The sequence below is a fragment of the Somniosus microcephalus genome, chromosome 15 (genome assembly GCF_052327205.1).
Source record: "Somniosus microcephalus isolate GS21.2 chromosome 15, FLI_Smic_1.0, whole genome shotgun sequence".
Lineage (NCBI taxonomy): Eukaryota > Metazoa > Chordata > Chondrichthyes > Squaliformes > Somniosidae > Somniosus > Somniosus microcephalus.
The window spans coordinates 114,337,658-114,358,241 of NC_141001.1; the positions used below are offsets into that span (position 1 = coordinate 114,337,658).

The 20,584-nt window shown below is 50.1% G+C and overlaps 1 protein-coding gene across 13 annotated transcripts in view; it reads left to right on the forward strand.

Moving 5' to 3' along the window:
• LOC147107164 (homeodomain-interacting protein kinase 3-like) overlaps positions 1-20,584 on the forward strand; it is a 317,760-nt gene that overhangs the window by 73,965 nt on the left and 223,211 nt on the right. For all 13 annotated transcript variants that reach the window (XM_086008315.1, XM_086008320.1, XM_086008323.1 and 10 more), the window contains one exon: positions 10,145-11,240. In XM_086008315.1, the coding sequence (XP_085864441.1) occupies positions 10,145-11,240 (1,096 nt within the window). The remainder of the gene's footprint in view (positions 1-10,144; positions 11,241-20,584) is intronic.

A 20,584-nucleotide genomic window follows, 5' to 3' on the forward strand; every position in this document is an offset into this window, starting at 1 on the left:
CAATGGTTGAGCGATTATAATCAGGGATGCTCAAGAGGGCAGAATTAGAGGGGTTCTGATATCTTGTTGGGTGGGGTGGGGGGGTTGGAGGAGATTACAGAGATAGGGAAGGGCGAGGCCATGGAGGGATTTGAAAACAAGGATGAGAATTTTGAAATTGAGGCATTGTTTAACCAGGGGGCCAATGTAGGTCAGCATGCACAGGGGACGATGGGTGAACAAGACTTGGTGCGAGTTAGGACACGGGCAGCCGAGTTTAGGATTACCTCAAGTTTACGTAGGGTAGAATGTGGGAGGCCAGCCAGGAGTGCATTGGAATAGTCAAGTCTAGAGGTAACAAAGGCATGGATGAGGGTTTCAGCAGCGGATGAACTGAGACCAGTGAGAACAGGGGTGACGGGCGGAACGTAGTATGGAACAGGATATGGGCAGCTGTGGAAGGTGGGAGGTAGAAGGGTGGGATGAAAGAATGAAAATAAGGGAAAGAGCTTTCTTTCCTCTCTCCTGCCCTTGTCACTTTTGCATTGGCACAAGCCTGGGAGCTTGGCACTTCTTGATTGGAGATTGGTATGAGGCTAAGGGATGTCCAACAACACTACAACCCATAGGATAAGCCTAGAGTGTGGGAGGGGCAACAGAGAGGCCAAGAACACGTCCGCTCCCGAGACTGATTATTACATATTTGTGGGGGCAGTTATCAGCTCTCATTGTTAACTGTGACACCTCTGCCATTACCCCATTGAAATTATTTCCTCACGCGTGGCAGAAAGTAAATGCAAAAGTATCGAGTAGCGAGAGACATAAAAACAGACTATAAAAGCTTCTATAGGTATGTAAAAAGGAAAAGATTAGCAAAAGTAAATGTGGGTCCCTTACAGGCTGAGACAGGAGAAATTATAATGGGGAATAAGGAAATGGCAGAGAAATTAAACAAATACTTTGTGTCTGTCTTCACGGAAGAAGACGCAAAAACTTCCCGGAAATAGTGGAGAACCAAGGCTCTAGCGAGAATGAGGAACTGAAAGAAATTAGTATTAGTAAAAAAATAGTACTGGAGAAATTAATGGGACTGAATGCCAATAAATCCCCTGGACCTGATGGCCTACATCCTAGGGTTTTGAAAGAGGTGACTATAGAGATAGTGGATGCATTGGTTGTCATTTTCCAAAATTCCATAGATTCTAAAACGGTTCCCGCAGATTGGAAGGTAGCAAATGTAACCCCAGTATTTAAGAAAGGAGGGAGAGAGAAAACAGGGAACTACAGACCAGTTAGCCTGACATCAGTAGTAGGGAAAATGCTAGAATCTATTATTAAGGATGTGGTAACAGGGCACTTAGAAAATAATAATAGGATTGGGCAGAGTCAACACGGATTTATGAAAGGGAAATCGTGTTTGACGAATCTGTTGGAGTTTTTTGAGTTCGTAACTAACAGAATAGATAAGGGGGAACCAGTGGATGTGGGGTATTTGGATTTTCAGAAGACATTCGATAAGGTGCCACACAAGAGGTTATTAAACAAAATTAGGGCTCATGGGATTGGGGGTAATATACCAGCATGGATTGAGGATTGGTTAACGAACAGAAAACAAAGAGTGGGATTAAACGGGTCATTTTTGGGTTGGCAGGCTGTAACTAGTGGGGTACTGCAAGGATCAGTGCTTGGGCCTCAACTATTCACAATCTACATCAATGATTTGGATGAGGGGACCAAATGTAATATATCCAAGTTTGCTGATGATACAAAGCTGGGTGGGAATCTTAAGTTGTGAGGAGGATGCAAGGAGGCTTCAAGGGGATATAGACAGGCTATTTGAGTGGGCAAGAACATGGCAAATGGAATATAATGTGGCGAAATGTAAAGTTATCCAGTTTAGTAGGAAAAATAGAAAAGCAGAGTACTTTTTACATGTTGAGAGATTGGGAAATGTTGGTGTTCAGAGGGACCTGGGTGTCCTTGTACACGAATCACTGAAAGTTAACGTGCAGGTACAGCAAGCAATTAGGAAAGCAAATGGTATGTTGGCCTTTATTACAAGAGGATTTCAGTATAAGAGTAAAGACGTCTTACTGCAATTATATAGGGCCCTGGTGAGACCACACCTGGAGTATTGTGTATAGTTTTGGTCTCCTTACCTAAGGAAGGATATACTTGCCATAGAGGAAGTGCAACAGAGGTTCACCAGACTGGTTCCTGGGATGGGGGGATTGTCCTATGAGGAGAGATTGAGTAGACTAGGCCTATATTCTCCAGAGTTTAGAAGAATGAGAGGTGATCTCATTGAAACATATAAAATTCTTACAGGGCTTGACAGGGTAGATGCAGGGAGGATGTTTCCCCTGGCTGGGGAGTCTAGAACCAGGGGTCACAGTCTCAGAATAAGGGGTCGACCATTTAGGACTGAGATGAGGACAAATTCAGAGGGTGGTGAATCTTTGGAATTCTGTACCCCAGAGGGCTGTGGAGACTCAGTCGTTGAGCATATTCAAGACAGAGATCGATAGATTTTTGGATATTAAGGGAATCAAGGGATATGGGGATAGTTCAGGAAGGTGGAGATGAGGTAGAAGATCAGCCATGATCTTATTGAATGGCGGAGCAGGCTCGAGGGGCCGAATGGCCGACTCCTCCTGTTTCTTATGTTCTTACATATTAGACGCAGTACATATTGCACAAAATTACTGAGGCGTTTATCAGCTAAAAACTATTGCAGAAGTTGTTCAAATGTAGTTGAGTTCCATTTCGGGAATTGTAAGCAGTGCGCTGGTCTGAATTATTTTTCTCTACAACCACCTCCTCAGTCCCTCGTTGTCCGAGATACCTCTTTCACATTTCAGAGCCGGTCATGAGCTTCCAGCACATGTCGTCCGTATTTTCCAGTCGTTGCACTTTAAGTCTGGGGTCCTCCGTGAGATCCCTGCCCCCAGTTGGGTTTCAGTGTCTGACTTATGCATGAGCGCTGGACCATCGATTCTGCATGGTTGCTGCCACGGGTAGCGCGGGGAGGGGGGCAGCCCTGCAGTGTAAAGGAGGCGTTGGTGAAATTTTGCATGGCTGCAGCTTCCACGTGCCAGAGTTTGGACGGTTGGCCTGGACTTTCCAGGGGGGTCTTTGCTGCTCTCCTGAAAGACTTATCACAAACAATGAAACCTGGGTAGTCATTGTTGAACAGGAAGTGTTGTAACAATGCCTGGCTGGCTTCCCCTCTTTCCCGTTACCTCGAACTTAGCATGTTTTGGTTCAAGCTGACTATGAGCAGCAAATGGCAGGCACACCAGCAAAAAAGAGGGTACGGTTGCTGTGCGTGCCTCTGGATTGTATTTTAGCTCAATCTTTTATGACTGTTGGGAATTTTCAGTCGTCTATGTTCTTGGTGAGCCTCCGTATTAAGGCCTGTGGCATATAGTTGAAACATTTCCGAACTTCTGCTTTCCCAGAGCACAGCAGTGACCAAGAGAAGGAGCCTGGTTTTCGCCGAATAACTCAAGTCTTTCTTTATTAAAGGGTTTGCGCTGTTCTTCCTGTGGTTTTAGAAACAAAATGGAAAGTAGGTGGGGTTGTTATTGGTTCTTCTCGCTGGGCGTGTGGAGAATGGTTGAAGGGTGAGTCTTCTGACAGCACTAAGGTGCTCTAATAATCTATGCCGTTCCCCGGTTACCTCCTTTACGTAAACTAAAACTGTCGCAACAAATTTGTTGAATATTTGTGTTTAAACTACGAGCGCTGCGGAGATGGTTGGGGTAGCTGGTTATTGAAGTTGGCGTTCTGAGGAAACTGATTTAACATGCACATGCTTGAAGTGGCGTGCTTTGTGAAGCAGCCTAATTTAATGGGTCCTCCTTCATTTTCGAACACCGTGATCAGTTTGCAACCACTTTCCCCAGCAAAACTGCTCAAAGCCCCTTCGACCCAACGAAGTACGGGCCTATACTCGCTGGAGTTTAGAAGAATGAGAGATGATCTCATTGAAATGTATAAAATTCTTAGAGGGCTTGACAGGGCAGATGCTGAGAGGCTGTTTCCCCTGGCTGGAGAGTCTCGAACTAGGGTTCACAGTCTCAGGATAAGGGGTCGGCCATTTAGGACTGAGATAAGGAGGAATTTCTTCACTTTGAATCTTTGGAATTCTCTACCCCAGAGGGCTGTGGATGCTCAGTCATTGAGTATATTCAAGGCTGAGATCGATAGATTTGTGGGCATTAAGGGACATGGGGATCGGGCGGGAAAGTGGAGTTGAGGTCGAAGATCAGCCATGGTCTTATTGAATGGCGGAGCGGGGCCGAATGGCCGACTCTTGATCCTATTTCTTATGTTCTTCCATTGCTGTTCAGAATGTGGAATTCTCACACGGACTAAAGTCCCTTTAATTTGTCCTGGCTTTGAACACGAGACTGTTCCTGCTGTTGTGCATGAAAGATGGCTGCCATTTATTTTGACTTGTATACCAAAGAAGAGTATTCCACCCTGAGCAAGGGTTTGAGGGAATAGGAGCGCAGTGTGTGGTGAATATCTTGCCATTACTTGAAGAACGACCAAGACTCTACCAGGTAGGTAATCTTTTCCCCTTAATCAGCAGTAAGATGGAAATAAACGGATATTTCACGTTAAATCTGATTATTTTTAGTAATTTGATTTTATTTTTCACAAAATTACTGGTGGTAGCACTTTTTCCTGTTCTACTAAAAACAATTGAACATTGGGGCCTTGGCGTTCTTGGTAATGAAGGACTCCTACACACTGAGTGAACACTGCAGGCACCGGCTGAGCTGTGTGTCACTGCACGGGAGACTCCCCTTGCTCCCTAGCTGCTCTTCCTGAGCTTATCGCCGTTTCATGACGTTTAGCTTTCTTCTGAGAGAGTCAAAGCTCATCACTTGATGTTGTCAATAGCGACCTTTTGTACTCGGCACCGAAACGACTTCGTTCCTGCCCACTGAAGACTTAAACTGTTTTTTTTTAATAAGAACCTGTTGTGATCTATTCTGGAACCTTGACCGTTTTCTATTTCATGTCCTTTGGCAGTCATTGGGATGCATAACAGTAAAGCGGCTTATCTCAGCACACTTCCCTTGAGCTTTAAGTGATCTTAGCCAGTGAGGAACTGAGCCATGGACACCAGGAAGGTGCCATGTTCTTACCCCCCAATCTGTGCTGAATCAGCTGAATTCAGCCTACACCTTGGTAGGGGCGTTACCCCTCCTGACCGCTAGCCAGTTGAACCCGCCCCGTGCACGTGTGGGCATCAGTTGAGGGCAGACAAATAGCGCTACGACATGTTACCTCGAGACTCGACCATTCCAACGCACTCCTGGCCGGCCTCCCATCCTCCGCCCTACATAAACTTGAACTCATCCAAAACTCTGCTGCCCGTGTCCTAACTCGCACCAAGTCCCGTTCACCAGTTTCCCGGCCCCAACCGCCTCCTTTTCACCATGGACGTACAATCCCTCTACACCTCCATCCCCCACCAGGATGGCCTGAGGGTGCTCCGCTTCTTCCTTGAACAGAGGCCCGACCAGTCCCCATCCACCACCACCCTCCTCCGCCTGGCTGAACTTGTTCTCACATTGAACAACTTCTCCTTTGACTCCACTCATTTCCTCCAAGTTAAAGGTGTTGCTATGGGTACCCGCATGGGCCCTAGCTATGCCTGCCTTTTCGTGGGATATGTGGAATACTCTTTGTTCCAGCCCTACTCGGGTCCCCTCCCTCAGCTCTTTTTCCGACACATTGATGACTGTATCGGTGCCGCTTCCTGCTCTCACCCTGAACTAGACAATTTCATTCACTTTGCCTCCAATTTCCACCCTTCCCTCACCTTCACATGGTCCATCGCTGACTCTTCCCTTCCCTTCCGCGACTTCTCCGTCTCCATCTCTGGGGATAGGTTATCGACCAATATTCACTACAAGCCCACTGACTCCCACAGCTACCTGGACTACACTTCCTCCCACCCCGCCTCCTGTAAGGACTCTAATCCATGCTCCCAGTTTCTCCGTCTCCGCCGCATCTGCTCCGACGATGCCACTTTCCACACCAGTGCTTCCGACATGTCTTCCTTTTTCCTCAACTGAGGATTCCCCTCTACCGTGGTTGACACTGCCCTCGACCATGTCAGTTCTATCTCCCGCACTTCTGCCCTCACCCCTGCCCCTCCCTCCCAGAACCACGCTAGGGTTCCCCTTGTCCTCACCTTTCACCCCACCAGCCTCCACATTCAACGGATCATCCTCTGCCATTTCCGCCACCTCTAACGTGATCCCACCACCAAATGCATCTTCCCCTCCCCTTTCAGCATTCCGTAGGGACCGCTCGCTCCGAGACACCCTAGTCCACTCCTCTATCACCCCCAGCACCCCTTCCCCTTCACCTGGCACCTTCCTGTGCAAGCGCAGGAGATGCAACACCTGCCCTTAAACCCCCCCTTCCCACTGTCCAGGGCCCCAAACACCCCTTCCAGGTGAAACAGCGATTTACTTGTAGTTCTTGCAATCTAGTATACTGTATTCGCTGCTCACGATGCGGTCTCCTCTACATTGGGGAGACCAAACGCAGATTGGGTGACCGCTTTGCGGAACACCTCCGTTCAGTCTGTAAGGGTGACCCCGAGCTTCCGGTCGCCTGTCATTTTAATTCACCGCCCCATTCCCACTCAGACCTCACCGTCTGCGGCCCCTTGCATTGTTCCACGGAAGCTCAGCGTAAGCTCGAGGAACAACACCTCATCTTCCGATTAGGCACTTTACAGCCTTCCGGACTCAATATCGAGTTCAGCAATTTCAGATCATAACCTCGGCCCCTATTATATTTTTATATTTTTTATCCACACTTTTGGTTTGTGCCTTTTCCTTTTCTCTCTCCCACACGGCAGCTGTCTCTCACTCTGCCAGCTCATTTCACACTTCATCTAGAGCCATTGTTTGTTTCTTTACCTGTCCTATTACCATCTCGTCTCACCTTGAATATCTCTTAATGTCTCTTCTTTCATCCCCTCCCCCATTTCCCAACTCCCAAACTGTCTTTTAATCTGTTTCATTTCCTGCCTTTTTTTCTCAGTTCTGACGAAGGGTTTCGACCCGAAACGTTGACTCTGTTTCTCTCTCCACGGATGTTGCCTGGCCTGCTGAGTTTTTCCAGCGTTTTCTGTTGTTATTCCCGTTCACCCATCACCCCTGTGCTCGCTGACCTACATTGACTCCTGGTCTGTCAGCGCCTCCATTTTAAAATTCTTAACCTTGTTTTCAAATTCCTCCATGGCCTCGCCCCCCTCCCCATCTCCTCCAGCCCCGCAACCTCCCGAGGTCTCTGCGCTCCTCCAATTCTAGCCTCTTAGGCAGCCATGATTTTCATCGCTCCACCATTGGTGGCCGTGCCTTCAGCTGCCCAGGCCCCAGGCTCTGGAATTCCCTCCCTAAACACCTCAGTCTCTCCCCCTTTGAAACGCTCCTTAGAACCCACCTCTTTGACCAAGCTTTTGGTCACTTGTCCTAATATTTCCTGTTTGACAACACCCCTGCGAAGTGCCTTGTGACGTTTTACTATGGTAAAGGCGCTATATAAATGCAAGTTGTCCTTGGCATGCATGAATGATGGTTACATGGGGAAGATATTAATGTTTTTAAAAAGGACGCGACTGCGGCCAATGAAATAAAACAGTTGTGCAGGTGCAGTTCCAGTGGTTTTTTATTTGCTCTCGCCGGACGTCCCACAGATTGGTGAGAGAGAAAGGCGAGGGGTGGAAATTTCAGCTATTGTGAGGTCTGTGATGTGACTGGAAGGTGATATTTAGGATGTTGTCAGATTGTGAGAGTTTTATTGCACTCTCGGAGTGTGCTTATCGCTATCGGCTCCCCTGTCTGTTGTGGTTTGAACACGCGGCTGGTGAACAGAATGCAGGCGCAGGATGTGAGGATTTAATCGGCTGGGCAAAGGATCATTTAGAAAGAGAGTAGAGACAGTGCGGAGAGACAGAGAGGAGCGCTAGACAGAGAGACTGGGGAGGAAAGCGAGAGGGAGGGCGGAGAAGGAATGCGAGAAGAGAGAGAGGGTGGCAGTGGTGTGATTAATTCATCAGAATGAACAGCTAAAACTTCCAATACAATTTAACGTGGAAATGTGACTGGAAGCTGGTATTAGGATGTTGTCCGTTTGTGAGAGTTTTATGGTATCTCGCCGAGTGTGCTTATCGCTATCGGGTCCTCTGTCTGTTGTGGCGAAAGTTACTTTTTCATATTTGGGAACCTGATATTTGCGCGCAGAATGCTTCTGTACAGCTTCTGGTAGCTTCCGGTTCGTTGGCAGCAGTCACTCCGTTTAAAAAAAAAACACACACACACACACACACACACACACAAGAAAACTTGTGTGATGATTAGAGTTCCCCCTTTGTGACACCACACTGTGATGCAGTGGGCTCTTGGTACCTGCCGACACTGCATTTATATTGCAGGATGTAGAGTGCCGAGTGACACAGGAGAAGTTTCCGTCGGGCACGTAGCCCTATTCCTCTGCCATCATCAACGGCTGCTGAAATTCAGTTGCAGAACGCAGCACAATGCTGTATGTATCGGCCCTTGGCTTGACATTAACTTCCATCACCTCATTGCCCAGTAGGACGAGCAATTCTTTTCATTTACTTGCCCGAACATAACTCTGTTAACACGCCGCCTTCAGAAATGATTTTTCTATCGATATTGGATATTCTAAAGGACATGTATGTGCCGGACTGCAGGACATTCCTGCTCGTGAATGTTGTCGTAAATTAAAAGAGTTTTGACAGTTTTAAAATTTGGTATTGACATTCTCTGGAAGTTCTTGGCGTGTACTCAAGCGAGGCAAGCATGTTTCCTTCCTGGTGAAAGAATGTATTGTCTTTTTTTTAACCTTTCTCAGAATAAATTTACTTCCCATCAAGAATCTGCTGGTGAAATCTCTTTTTTTTTAGTTCATCGATCTTAATCTTGGCTGTTTTTCTGACGGCACTAGGAATTGGCGCGGGGCCTTTGCCTGTGGTAGTTGCCCTCGCGCCTCGGACTCTGAAGGTCGTGGGTTCAAGTCCCGCTCCATAGCTTGAGCACGTGACCTCCGCTGGCGGCTTCAGTGCCGTCCTGAGGGAGTGCTGAGCTCTCGGCGTTTTTTTCGGATTGAGTCTTCAAGCGGGTGGATGTAAAACATCCCAGGACACCAGAAGAGCTGGGGAGTTCGTCCTGTGCTGGACTGGCTCACCTTCAGAGAAATTCAGGATAAGTGGGATATGTTGTGTGCAGCATGTAACATCAATTTATATCTCACTGGTTTGTGCAGCCCCAACACATCTGAATGGCTCACTCACAGATGATTTAACAGTGACCCAAGTTGCCGTTATATACTGGTCCGTTATGCATTCCATTTTAAGAATGCGACCATTGTATACTGGCTGGTAATGCTGATCTTATTTATATTTTAAATTTTCTTTGGAAGTTCCCTCGAGTGCAGGTGGGCCAGTGTCCGCTGAATAGTCCAAGCAGTTAAGGTGTTCCGCGAATCAAGTGGGAACTGGCTCACCTCGCTCCCAGCTGGAAAGGAACAGTGATTTGAACCAGTGTTAATAACCCGAAGCCCGTCCCAAGCAAGGTTTTTCGGGTGTGTCCTTCTCTGTACCTTCATTGTTTGAGTTGATCTCTGCCGTACTTGGGTAATGACATAGATTTGCAAGCGTTTCAATTAATAGTTTAATTGTGCGTGGAGCACCTTACTGAAATGTGCGGGTTCCTTCCTCCTCACTCTTCTTGCAGGCCATTCGGAATGCATCTCAAACTGAAGAAAAGGGGTTGGCTGTTGCGGGAAATGCCCCCGTTGATTCCCATGATGGATTGACAGGTGGCACATTTTATTCCAAGGGGCCATTTTGGACCAGGTCCATCTATCTGCCTTTCCGTGCGACATTTTATTTAACAATAGCCTGCCGAAGCTTGTCCAACTCAGGCCACCGGAGATGCAGAAGCCTTGGCGGTCTGGTTGGGATTTGAGTGGGGATTGCCACGCGCTACACAGTAGGGCCCCAGCGGAGGTTTTGTGTTGTGAGCACAAGGTCGGCGTTTGAAAGGCTACAGGTTGCGTGCTCTGCCCATTCATTAATCTCTCTCTTTCTTTGCCCATGCAGGTATGGCCTCACAGGTTTTGGTCTGCCCACCACACATTTATCAAACTCAGACAAGTGCCTTTTGTAGTGTGAAGAAACTGAAAGTCGAGCCAAGCAGATGCGCGTACCATGAGAGGACTTATCCGCGGACTTACGTGAACGGACGGAACCTCGGCGTTGCCCACCCGTCTCACGTGGCAAACTCTTCCTTTCAGCTGAAGAACGCCGCCGGGAGACCCCGCGGACAGAACCTTCTGGTAGCAGCGAGTGCCGTTGCGTTGAACCCACCTTGTGCCGCAGGGGTCACAGCAGCGCGGGCGCCGCAGCAACCCCTGGCGGTGGCACCCCAGGGCGAGAGGCCGGGAGGCAGTCTAACCTCGCTGGAGAGCTACCCGCGATGCGGACTGAAGAGAAAGAGTGAGGAGCTAGACAACCGAGGGAGCGCCATGCAAATTGTGGACGAGCTGTCGATAATGCCGGCAATGTTGCAGACGGGCGCGGGGAATCCGGTCACCGTGGTGACCACCGCCTCGAAGCCAAACAGCGCGAGCGGCGACGGCGATTACCATCTGATGCAACATGAGGTGCTGTGCTCGATGAAGAACACCTACGAGGTCCTCGACTTCCTCGGGCGCGGGACCTTTGGCCAGGTGGTGAAATGCTGGAAGAGGGGGACGAATGAGATCGTGGCAATAAAAATTTTAAAAAACCACCCCTCGTACGCACGGCAGGGGCAAATTGAAGTGAGTATCCTGGCACGGCTGAGCAACGAAAACGCGGACGAGTTTAACTTTGTGCGTGCCTACGAGTGCTTTCAGCACCGCAATCATACGTGTTTGGTGTTTGAGATGTTGGAACAGAATTTATATGACTTTCTAAAGCAGAACAAGTTTAGTCCACTGCCCCTAAAGGTGATCAGGCCGATCCTGCAGCAAGTGGCCATTGCACTGAACAAACTAAAGAGCCTTGGTTTAATCCACGCGGACCTCAAACCGGAGAATATCATGCTGGTCGATCCCATTCGGCAGCCTTACAGGGTTAAAGTAATCGACTTCGGGTCGGCCAGCCACGTGTCCAAAGCCGTGTGTTCGACGTATTTGCAGTCCAGGTACTACAGGTGAGTGCGTGTGTGCGTCCATCTGGAGCTGGCGGAGCGCGGAGTCGGGGTGGGCGGGGGTACAAATCGAACACGTTAGAAGAGGCTGGAAGCGTGCAGGTTTGGTTTTGTAACCCAGTGCCCGTTAACCCGAGAGAAAACCGAATGGATGGCCGAATGACGTGCTGCATTTTGTGGGGAATTTTGTGCCATTTTATATCGAGCTTTCGACGAAGCTCTCGTTCGATCAGAGTTGCGCCCTTTTTGTTTCTCGCACACCGCTGTTGATTTGGAAGCATTACATTTTTTTTTTTTTACCCCTGTGTTTTTTAAGCATGCCGAATTTGAATTTTGCGACGTTGGCTGGAGAATTCCTGGTCCTTGGATTGTTTTATTTTGTTACCCGCAGCGGGTGACTGTGAAATGGCAGTCGTCCTCTGATGAGAGTTGTGTCGCGAAAGACTGCGCATTGGCGTCACACTGACCAGAAGGCCCCAGGCTTGCTTTATGAACTGATTTTAAGCGGGCAGCAGTTGGCTGCCGCACCCCGGGGTTTTGGGGGTGGCGGGGGTGCAAAATTGAACCCACCATCTTGAGTCGCAGGTTCTCATTCCCTTTTGAAGTGGGGGGGCGGGGCAGGGCGGAAGGGGGGTGGTGTTTATGTGCCTGTCTCTTGCTGGCGAGTTTGAATATTGGACTGGATTTGCTGGATCAGCGACCAGAGCCTGTGCACCAGGGTCTCGGAGCAAGCGTGCGCCTACTCGCTTTTAAATTGGGGTTTACCGATGCCTGCTGTCGCCCAGGACAAGCCTGGCACAAACGCAAAACTCGGCAGAAAAGCAACAGCACGAGGGGATCCGTTCCAAGTTTCCCTCTGAGGTTAAAACAAGGAGGAGGGAGTAATGCCATGTTTTTTTATTGTGGGGGGTGGGGGGCTGGTGGTAGGGGGGGCGTGGGGGATGGTTTTGAGTGCCAGCGTTTCATGGTGTGCTGTCAGTGGGATGAAGCAGCAGTCTTCTGTTTGGTGGAGAGATTCCCAGGAGCTGACGCTTCCTCGCAGTGCTGTGCTGTTCTTGGCACTGATGTGGAAGTTTAAAATAAAATAATTCCTGGAAAAACAGTTATGCCAGCTGACCCCGCAATGTCAAACGGTTATATTTAGAGAACCGAGCGTTTCGTCCATCCATCCATCCATCCATTTTATCTCTCTCATCAGTTTGGAGACTTGTCCATTTTAGGCATCACATTTCTGCGCTTAACGTAAAAAGGTACAAGAGAAAAGAAGGGAAGAGCCAGTCATTTCCCGCTCGTTTCTTTTGACTTTGGGGAGAAGCCAAGGATTTACAAGCAGCTGCCAATCTGCTGGCTCTCCACTTGACCTCAGGATTTGCCTCGCTCACCACCATTGAATCGTGTGGCCATAAAGAGACAAGCTAGCCTGCATGCAGCTCCAGCTCAGCGACGTGCTGTATTGTACGTTTCACGGTGCAATAATGCTGACCTTTATTAAACAGCACCTGTTCTTACTGACCGTGAGCAGTGCCATGGAAGGTTGCAATATTCTTAGCCGTGTTTGCACAGTTTCCTGCCTGTATCCTTGCACAAGGTTGTTGCTTGTGAAGAGTTGTGTCTGGGGAGCTAATGGGTTGTTCATTGTCGCAGCGGAAAGTTCGGTGCTTTGGTTCAAAGCGAGACATCAAGGTTGTCCGCTCCTTGCAGTGAGTCAAAATGGACATGGATGTAGGGAACAGGGAAGGTCGGGAGTCTAAAGAGGAGATTCTGACTGGCTCTGAGTGCACGAGATTTTGCTTTCTCCTCGGTGAGCCTTGTTGGTACCTGAAGAAGCCAAGAAAAATGGGTCGTTCATCCCATTTGGTGTTTGTGGGATCTTGCTGTGCACACACCGGCTCCATATTTGGCCACAGCAGTCAAAGTAATTTATTGCACGTGAAGCACTTTGAGATGTGCCCGAGAGGCAGGAGAAGGCGCTTCATAAATCCAAGTGCTTTCCTTCTGAGTCTTGCGTACACTGCTCACGACTGTCACTGGAAATGGTGAAAATGGAGTCAGAGATTTGACAATGCACGGTGCACTGAGGAAATGCTCCACTGTGGAAAGGAGGTTCCTTGAAATGGATTTGTCAAGAATTGAAGTAGCTTTGCCCTCCTACCTGGAACACACAGAATTCTCCCAGTTTCTGTGGTAACCTGTTTATAATGTTTGCTGCACTGTCGGAGGTGCTGTCTTTCAGATGTGACATTAAACCGAGGCCCCGTGTACTTGGAAATAGTGGCCGTGGGATCTTTTACGTCCACTTGAGAAGGCAGACTGTTCAATGTCTCATCCGAAAGACGGCACATCCGATAGTGTCGTGCTCCCATCAGGCTGACGCCGAGCAGGGAAGCCCACGGTTTCAGTTGAATGGTGTCACCTGGAATTGTTCTGTTATCCACCCAGTGTCTGAAGAGCTCGATAAGCAAATGGTGAGGGAATGGCCGGGTAGCTCCTGGTGTGTGCTATCAGATTAGCTGCATGTTTTCTATCAGTACGATAACAAAATACTGCAGATGCTGGAAATCCGAAATAACAACAGAAAATGCTGGAAAAACTCAGCAGGCCAGGCAACATCCGTGGAGAGAAATTAGAGTCGACGTTTCGGGTCGAAACCCTTTTTCAAAACTGGAAAGGAAATTAAATAGATCGAAAGGCAGGGCTGGGAGAGAACAAAAGAAGTGAAGAGACATTAAGAGGTATTCAAAACCAGACGAGATGGTGATAGGACAGTGGAGACAAAAGACGGCTCTAGATTAGGTGTGAAATGTTCTGGCAGAATGAGGGACAGCTGCCATGTGGGAGAGAGAAAAAAAAGGAAAGGGGGGGAGGGAAAAACTAAAACAAAGGGGTGGATAAAAAATATAAGTAAAAATGTAATAGGGGCCGAGGTTATAATCTGAAATTGTTGAACTCGATATTGAGTCCGGAAGGCTGTAATGTACTTCTTGCAATCTAGTATATTGTATTCGCTGCTCACGATGTGGTCTCCTCTACATTGGGGAGACCAAACGCAGATTGGGTGACCGCTTTGCGGAACACCTCCGTTCAGTCCGTAAGGTGGACCCCGAGCTTCCGGTCGCCTGTCATTTTAATTCACCGCTCCATTCCCACTCGGACCTCACCGTCCTTGGCCTCTTGCATTGTTGCACGGAAGCTCAACGTAAACTCGAGGAACAGCACCTCATCTTCCGATTAGGCACTTTACAGCCTTCCGGACTCAATATCGAGTTCAACAATTTCAGATCATAACCTCGGCCCCTATTACATTTTTACTTATATTTTTTATCCACCCCTTTGTTTTGGTTTGTTGCCTGGCCTGCTGAGTTTCCAGCGTTTTCTGTTATTGTGCTTTCTATCCGTGTTGCCCCTGTGTGTGTTGCACAATGCCACGTTTAGTTGTGGAGTGGAAAGGCTCACCTTGTGCAGACTGAGTGCCACACACATTTGAATCTCCACTAGACAGATTGGAGAGTTTCCATATTGCACAGGACATGCCCCCGAACATGCCGGCCGCACTACATTGATTGCTGGCTGCATTAACCTTCCTTTTGAAGATCAGAGAAGAGATTACGTAGGCGTCAAGTAACTGGTGCAGTGAAGTTGCTGTGCTCTTGTGTCACCTAACAATAACGCAGCATGCCTCTCTGCCCACTGAAGCCAGTATTTCCATCCTGTGTTGAGAAATAAACAACACTAGCTCCCATACAATCGAGCGGTTTGCAGTTGGCAGTTCAGCCTATAGCCTGAAGAGGAAGAGGTGGAAGCAGAATGCTGCCAGCTTGTAGTTACGTTTTATTAAAGCAAATGTTCTTTTAGGAGCTCGTCAAAGTGTCTCCTCTCATATTTATCAAACCAAGAGTGTCCGAGCTGTTTGTTATTGTGGGCCACTTAAGATATTATGGAGCGAGGGGGGTGGGTCACACTTGAGGTTTCATTCAAGATTCCCTTCAATTTGTGTATTTTTTGAGTTGCTTGTGCTGACAGATCATAAGAACATCATTATTCACCAACGATTAGAGCAGCCTTCGCCAAACCTCAAGGCCCACAAACTTCAAACCAGTGACGTTAGAAATATAAGCGCAAAAACAGCCGAGTTGTTTGGGCTTCGTGGGCAGGGCTCAGGGAAACACAAGTGGCACAAAGGTTAAAATTTGGACGCCGCACTATCGAAGGGACCGACTGAGACAGCTATTTATGCCCGTCAATGCCACAGATTCTGTCCCTTTCTGATGAAGTCACATCACAAGCTGTCCTTGCATCAGGGGTTCGGGGACTCGCTGGTCAAAGCTGCTCGTAAACCAAGAGCCATGTTGACTGCGTAGTCAGCTCAAAGCCATTTGTATTTTATTGAAAAGGTTGTCCAGTCACCCTCCAGTTCCCTTTACTGAAAACTATCAGTCGTACTCCTTTGTGAAGTGAACAATCAAAAATCCATCTTCACGTTGCACTGTAAACAGACAGTAAGTTCACAGGAATGTGCAAGGTACTTGTATTTGATGCCGTGACATGGTCATGGGCCGGCACCTCCACAGGAGTCCGAAAAATACTGTGTTGCTTACTTTCCCTTTGATATACCTATCAATTCATCCAATGAAAAGCGACGAGTTAAGAAAGTAACTATAGGTTTTTATTGGCTAAATAACAGAGCCCACCCTCGTGGGTGATCGGATCCAACAAGGAGGAATACCAGCCAGTCGACCACCTTTATACCTGGGCAGGTAGGTGGAGCCATGGGCGGAGTCAGCAGTGGTCAGCCCAGGTATAACAGCGTGACAAGAGGCGACCTCGTGTAGTGATACAACAGTGTAAACAGTGATAACCATAGTGTAACGATATAACAGTGATAACCATAGTGTAACGATAGTGAACGATAAAAGTGGTTTACCACATTCACCCCTTGTTTAGATTTGAGTCCGGCGGGGTGAAGTGTACTACCAGTTCGGGTATGTCAGTCTGTCCGGAGGCCTCGTAAGCCTTTCTGATCGTCGCAGCAGCGGCGGCGGTGATGCAGTATCCGACGTTAATGCTGGTGTCTGCGTGGTCGGCGAAGGCTCGTGGGGTTCCGGCATGCCGTCTACCTGGGCTGGATCTGGGGGAGTGGTGGGGGGTAATGGTGGTGTCTCAGGGGTGCCCGAGGGTGCAAGGTCTCGTAAGGAGACTGTGTCCTCCCGCCCGTCTGGGTATGCCACATAGGCGTACTGGGGGTTGGCGTGCAGGAGGTCCACCCTCTCGACCAGGGGGTCCGTTTTATGGGCCCTCACGTGCTTTCGCAGTAAGACGGGCCCCGGAGAGGTCAGCCAAGTTGGTAGCGTGGTTCCCGTAGTCGACTTCCTGGGGAAAACAAACATTCGTTCAAGGGGGGTGGCGTTAATGGCAGTGCAAAGCAGTGACCGGATGGAGTGCAGCGCTGCCGGGAGGACTTCCTGCCAGCGAGAGGTTGGGAGGCCCTTAGACTTTAAGGCTAAGAGAACGGCCTTCCAGACAGTCACGTTCTCTCTTTCCACCTGGCCGTTCCCCCGGGGGTTGTAGCTGGTGGTCCTGCTTGCAGCAATACCTCTCGCTAGTAGGAACTGGCGAAGTTCCTCGCTCATGAAGGAGGAGCCCCGGTCGCTATGTATATAGTTCGGGAACCCGAACAAGGTGAAGAGGTCGTTCAGGCATCTGATGACCGTGGTACTGGTCATGTCTGGGCAGGGGAAGGCGAAGGGGAAACGGGAGTACTCATCAATAATGTTGAGGAAGTACACATTACGGTCAGAGGACGGGAGGGGCCCCTTAAAATCGATGCTCAAGCGCTCGAAGGGGCGGGTGGCCTTGATCAGGCTTGCTCTGTCCGGCCTAAAGAAATGCGGTTTGCATTCGGCACAGGTTTGGCAGTTCCTGGTCATGGTCCTGACCTCCTCGATGGAGTAGGGCAGGTTGCGGGCCTTAATGAAGTGGTAAAGTCTGGTGACCCCGGGGTGGCAGAGGTCGTTGTGGAGGGTCTGCAGTCTATCACTTTGCACGCTGGCGCATGTACTTCGTGATAGAGCATCTGGGGGTTCGTTCAGTTTACCAGGCCGGTACAAGATATCATAATCATAGGTGGAGAGCTCGATTCTCCACCTCAAGATCTTGTCGTTCTTGATTTTGCCCCTCAGCTTGTTATTAAACATAAAGGCGACCGAACGTTGGTCGGTGAGGAGGGTAAATCGTTTGCCTGCCAGGTGATGCCTCCAGCGTCGTACAGCCTCCACGATCGCCTGGGCCTCCTTCTCGACCGAAGAGTGTCGGATCTCGGGGCCCTGGAGGGTCCTTGAGAAGAAGGCCACTGGTCTCCCCTCCTGGTTAAGGGTTGCGGCCAGGGCGAAGTCGGATGCATCGCCCTCCACTTGGAAAGGGATAGACTCATCCACCGCATGCATTGTGGCCTTAGCAATGTCTCCCTTAATGAGGGAGAAGGCTGCGCACGCTTCTGCCGTCAGGGGGAAGGAGGTGGACTTCATGAGGGGTCTGGCTTTGTCCGCATAATTGGGCACCCATTGGGCATAGTAGGCGAAGAGCCCCAGGGTTCTCCTCAGCGCCTTTGGACAGTGGGGGAGGGGAAGCTCCATGAGGGGGCGCATTCTTTCGGGGTCGGGGCCGATGACTCCGTTCTCTACTACGCAGCCGAGGATGGCAAGGCGCGAGGTGTTAAACACACATTTCTCCTTATTGTAGGTGAGGTTCAGCCGCTGGGCCGTACGGAGGAATCTCTCCAGATTAGCATCGTGGTCCTGCCGGTCGCGGCCGCAGATGGTGACGTTATCTAGATAGGGGAACGTGGCTTGCAGCCCGTTCTGGTCAACCATCCGGTCCATCTCCCTTTGGAAGACCGAAACCCCGTTGGTGACGCCGAAGGGAACCCTCAGGAAGTGGTAGAGGCGGCCATTCGCCTCGAAGGCGGTATACTGGCGGTCCTCAGGGCGGATAGGGAGTTGGTGATAGGCCGACTTAAGGTCGATGGTAGAGAATACGCGGTACTGTGCAATCTGATTGACCATATCAGATATGCGGGGAAGGGGGTATGCGTCCAGCTGGGTGTACTGGTTTATGGTTTGGCTGTAGTCGATGACTAGGCGGTTTTTATCGCCGGTCTTGACGACTACGACCTGAGCGCGCCAGGGGCTGTTGCTCCTCTCGATGATGCCCTCCTTCAGGAGGCGCTGCACTTCAGAACTAATAAAAGCTCTGTCCCCGGCGCTGTACCGCCTGCTCTTGGTGGCGACGGGTTTACAGTCGCGGGTGAGGTTGGCGAACAGGGAGGGAGGCGGGACCCTGAGGGTGGATAGGCCGCAGGTGGTACGCGGTGGGCGGTTTAAAGGCTGCTGGTTGTCGACTGTGAGTGGGGGGAGGGGTCCACCATATGCTAGAGTGACACTTTGAAGGTGGGATTGGAAATCCAGCCCTAGTAGGACGGCCGCGCAGAGTTGGGGCAGGACGAGAAGTTTAAAATTTTTATACTCCGTGCCCCTAACCGACAGGGTCACAACACAGTAGCCGCTGATGTCTGTAGAGTGGGACCTAGACGCCATCGAGACCCGGTTGCGCGTTGGCCGGACAGTGAGGGAGTAGTGGCTCACCGTGTCTGGATGGATGAAGCTCTCCGTGCTTCCGCTGTCGAACAGGCAGGTCGTGGCGTGGCCGTTTACTTCGATGTCCATCATGGACTTGGACAGGTGATGCGGGCGAGCTTGGTCCAGTGTGACGGAGGCTAGTGTATGGCTGAGCGAGCTGCTGTAGTCTGCGGGTGAGGCGGTGGTCGGGTCTGGAGGCGAGGTGGCGGTCGAGTGTGGTGGGTAAAATGGCGGCGCCCACGAGGTGGGGTAAGATGGCGGAGAAGATGGCTGCCCCCACAACTCACATGTGGCACTGCTGGTGTCGGTGGCCTTGATCAAAGATGGCCGCCCCCACGACTCACACAAGGGGATACTGGCATCTGTGGCCTTGATGAAAGATGGCCGCCCCCACAGCTCGCATGAGGCACTGCTGGTGTCTGTGGCTCTCCCTCTGCAGGACTTAGCGAAGTGGCCTTTCTTCTGGCAACTGGAGCAAGTCGCGTTTCTCGCAGGGCAGCGCGACCTCGGGTGTTTCGCCTGGCCGCAGAAGAAGCAGCCGGCGGCCCGATCGCGGGGGTCCGATGTCGTAGCCGGTACCGGGGGTGGCGGTCCCGATCGGGTCCGGGACGCCGACGCTGAGGCAGGTCCCAGGGGCGGCGCTGCGAGGGGTATTGCGGTCGGGGTCGGTCCCGAGTCCCAGGGTTGCGAATTACAGTACCTGGAGTACGCCTCGAGGTCCCGACGGGCCACTTCTAGGGAGCGAGCGAGGGCTGCAGCTGTGTTCAGGTCGAGGTCCTTTGCTTCAAGCAGTCTTTGCCGTGAGTAGTCGGACCGCAGGCCTTTCACGAAGGCATCGCGGATATTATCTTCAGTATTTTCTGCCGCCGTTACCGCTTTAAAGTCACAGTCCCTGCCGAGTGTTTGTAGCGCCTGTAAAAATTCATCTACAGACTCTCCTGGCTGTTGCGGGCGGGATCTTAGGAGATGTCTGGCATACATGGAATTTACCGGGCTCCGGTACTGTTGTTTCAGTAGGTTGATGGCGGCCTCGTATGTAGTAAGGTCCCGGATGAGTGCGAATACTTTAGGGCTCACTTGGGCGGTCAGAACTCTTAGCTTGGATCTCTGAGGCACGCCGGATTCTCCCAGGTAGGATTCGAAACAGCTCAGCCAGTGTTCGAAGTCGAGGGCTGAGTTTGCTGCCTGTGGGTTTAGATCCAGGTACGGTGGTCGGAGGGCTCGCAGCCAGGCCGGCTGCTGTGGCTGTTGTAGCTGGGCGTCTGACTGGTCGTTTGGCTGCTCCGTTGACTGGTCGTTTGGCTGCTCAGGTAACGACATTTTAAAATTTAGCCAATAAAATTGATATACCTATCAATTTATCCAATGAAAAGCGACGAGTTAAGAAAGTAACTATAGGTTTTTATTGGCTAAATAACAGAGCCCACCCTCGTGGGTGATCGGATCCAACAAGGAGGAATACCAGCCAGTCGACCACCTTTATACCTGGGCAGGTAGGTGGAGCCATGGGCGGAGTCAGCAGTGGTCAGCCCAGGTATAACAGCGTGACAAGAGGCGACCTCGTGTAGTGATACAACAGTGTAAACAGTGATAACCATAGTGTAACGATATAACAGTGATAACCATAGTGTAACGATAGTGAACGATAAAAGTGGTTTACCACACCCTTCCCTTAAAAATACAAGTCCACAATCCCTTATCCGCAATTCCGAAATT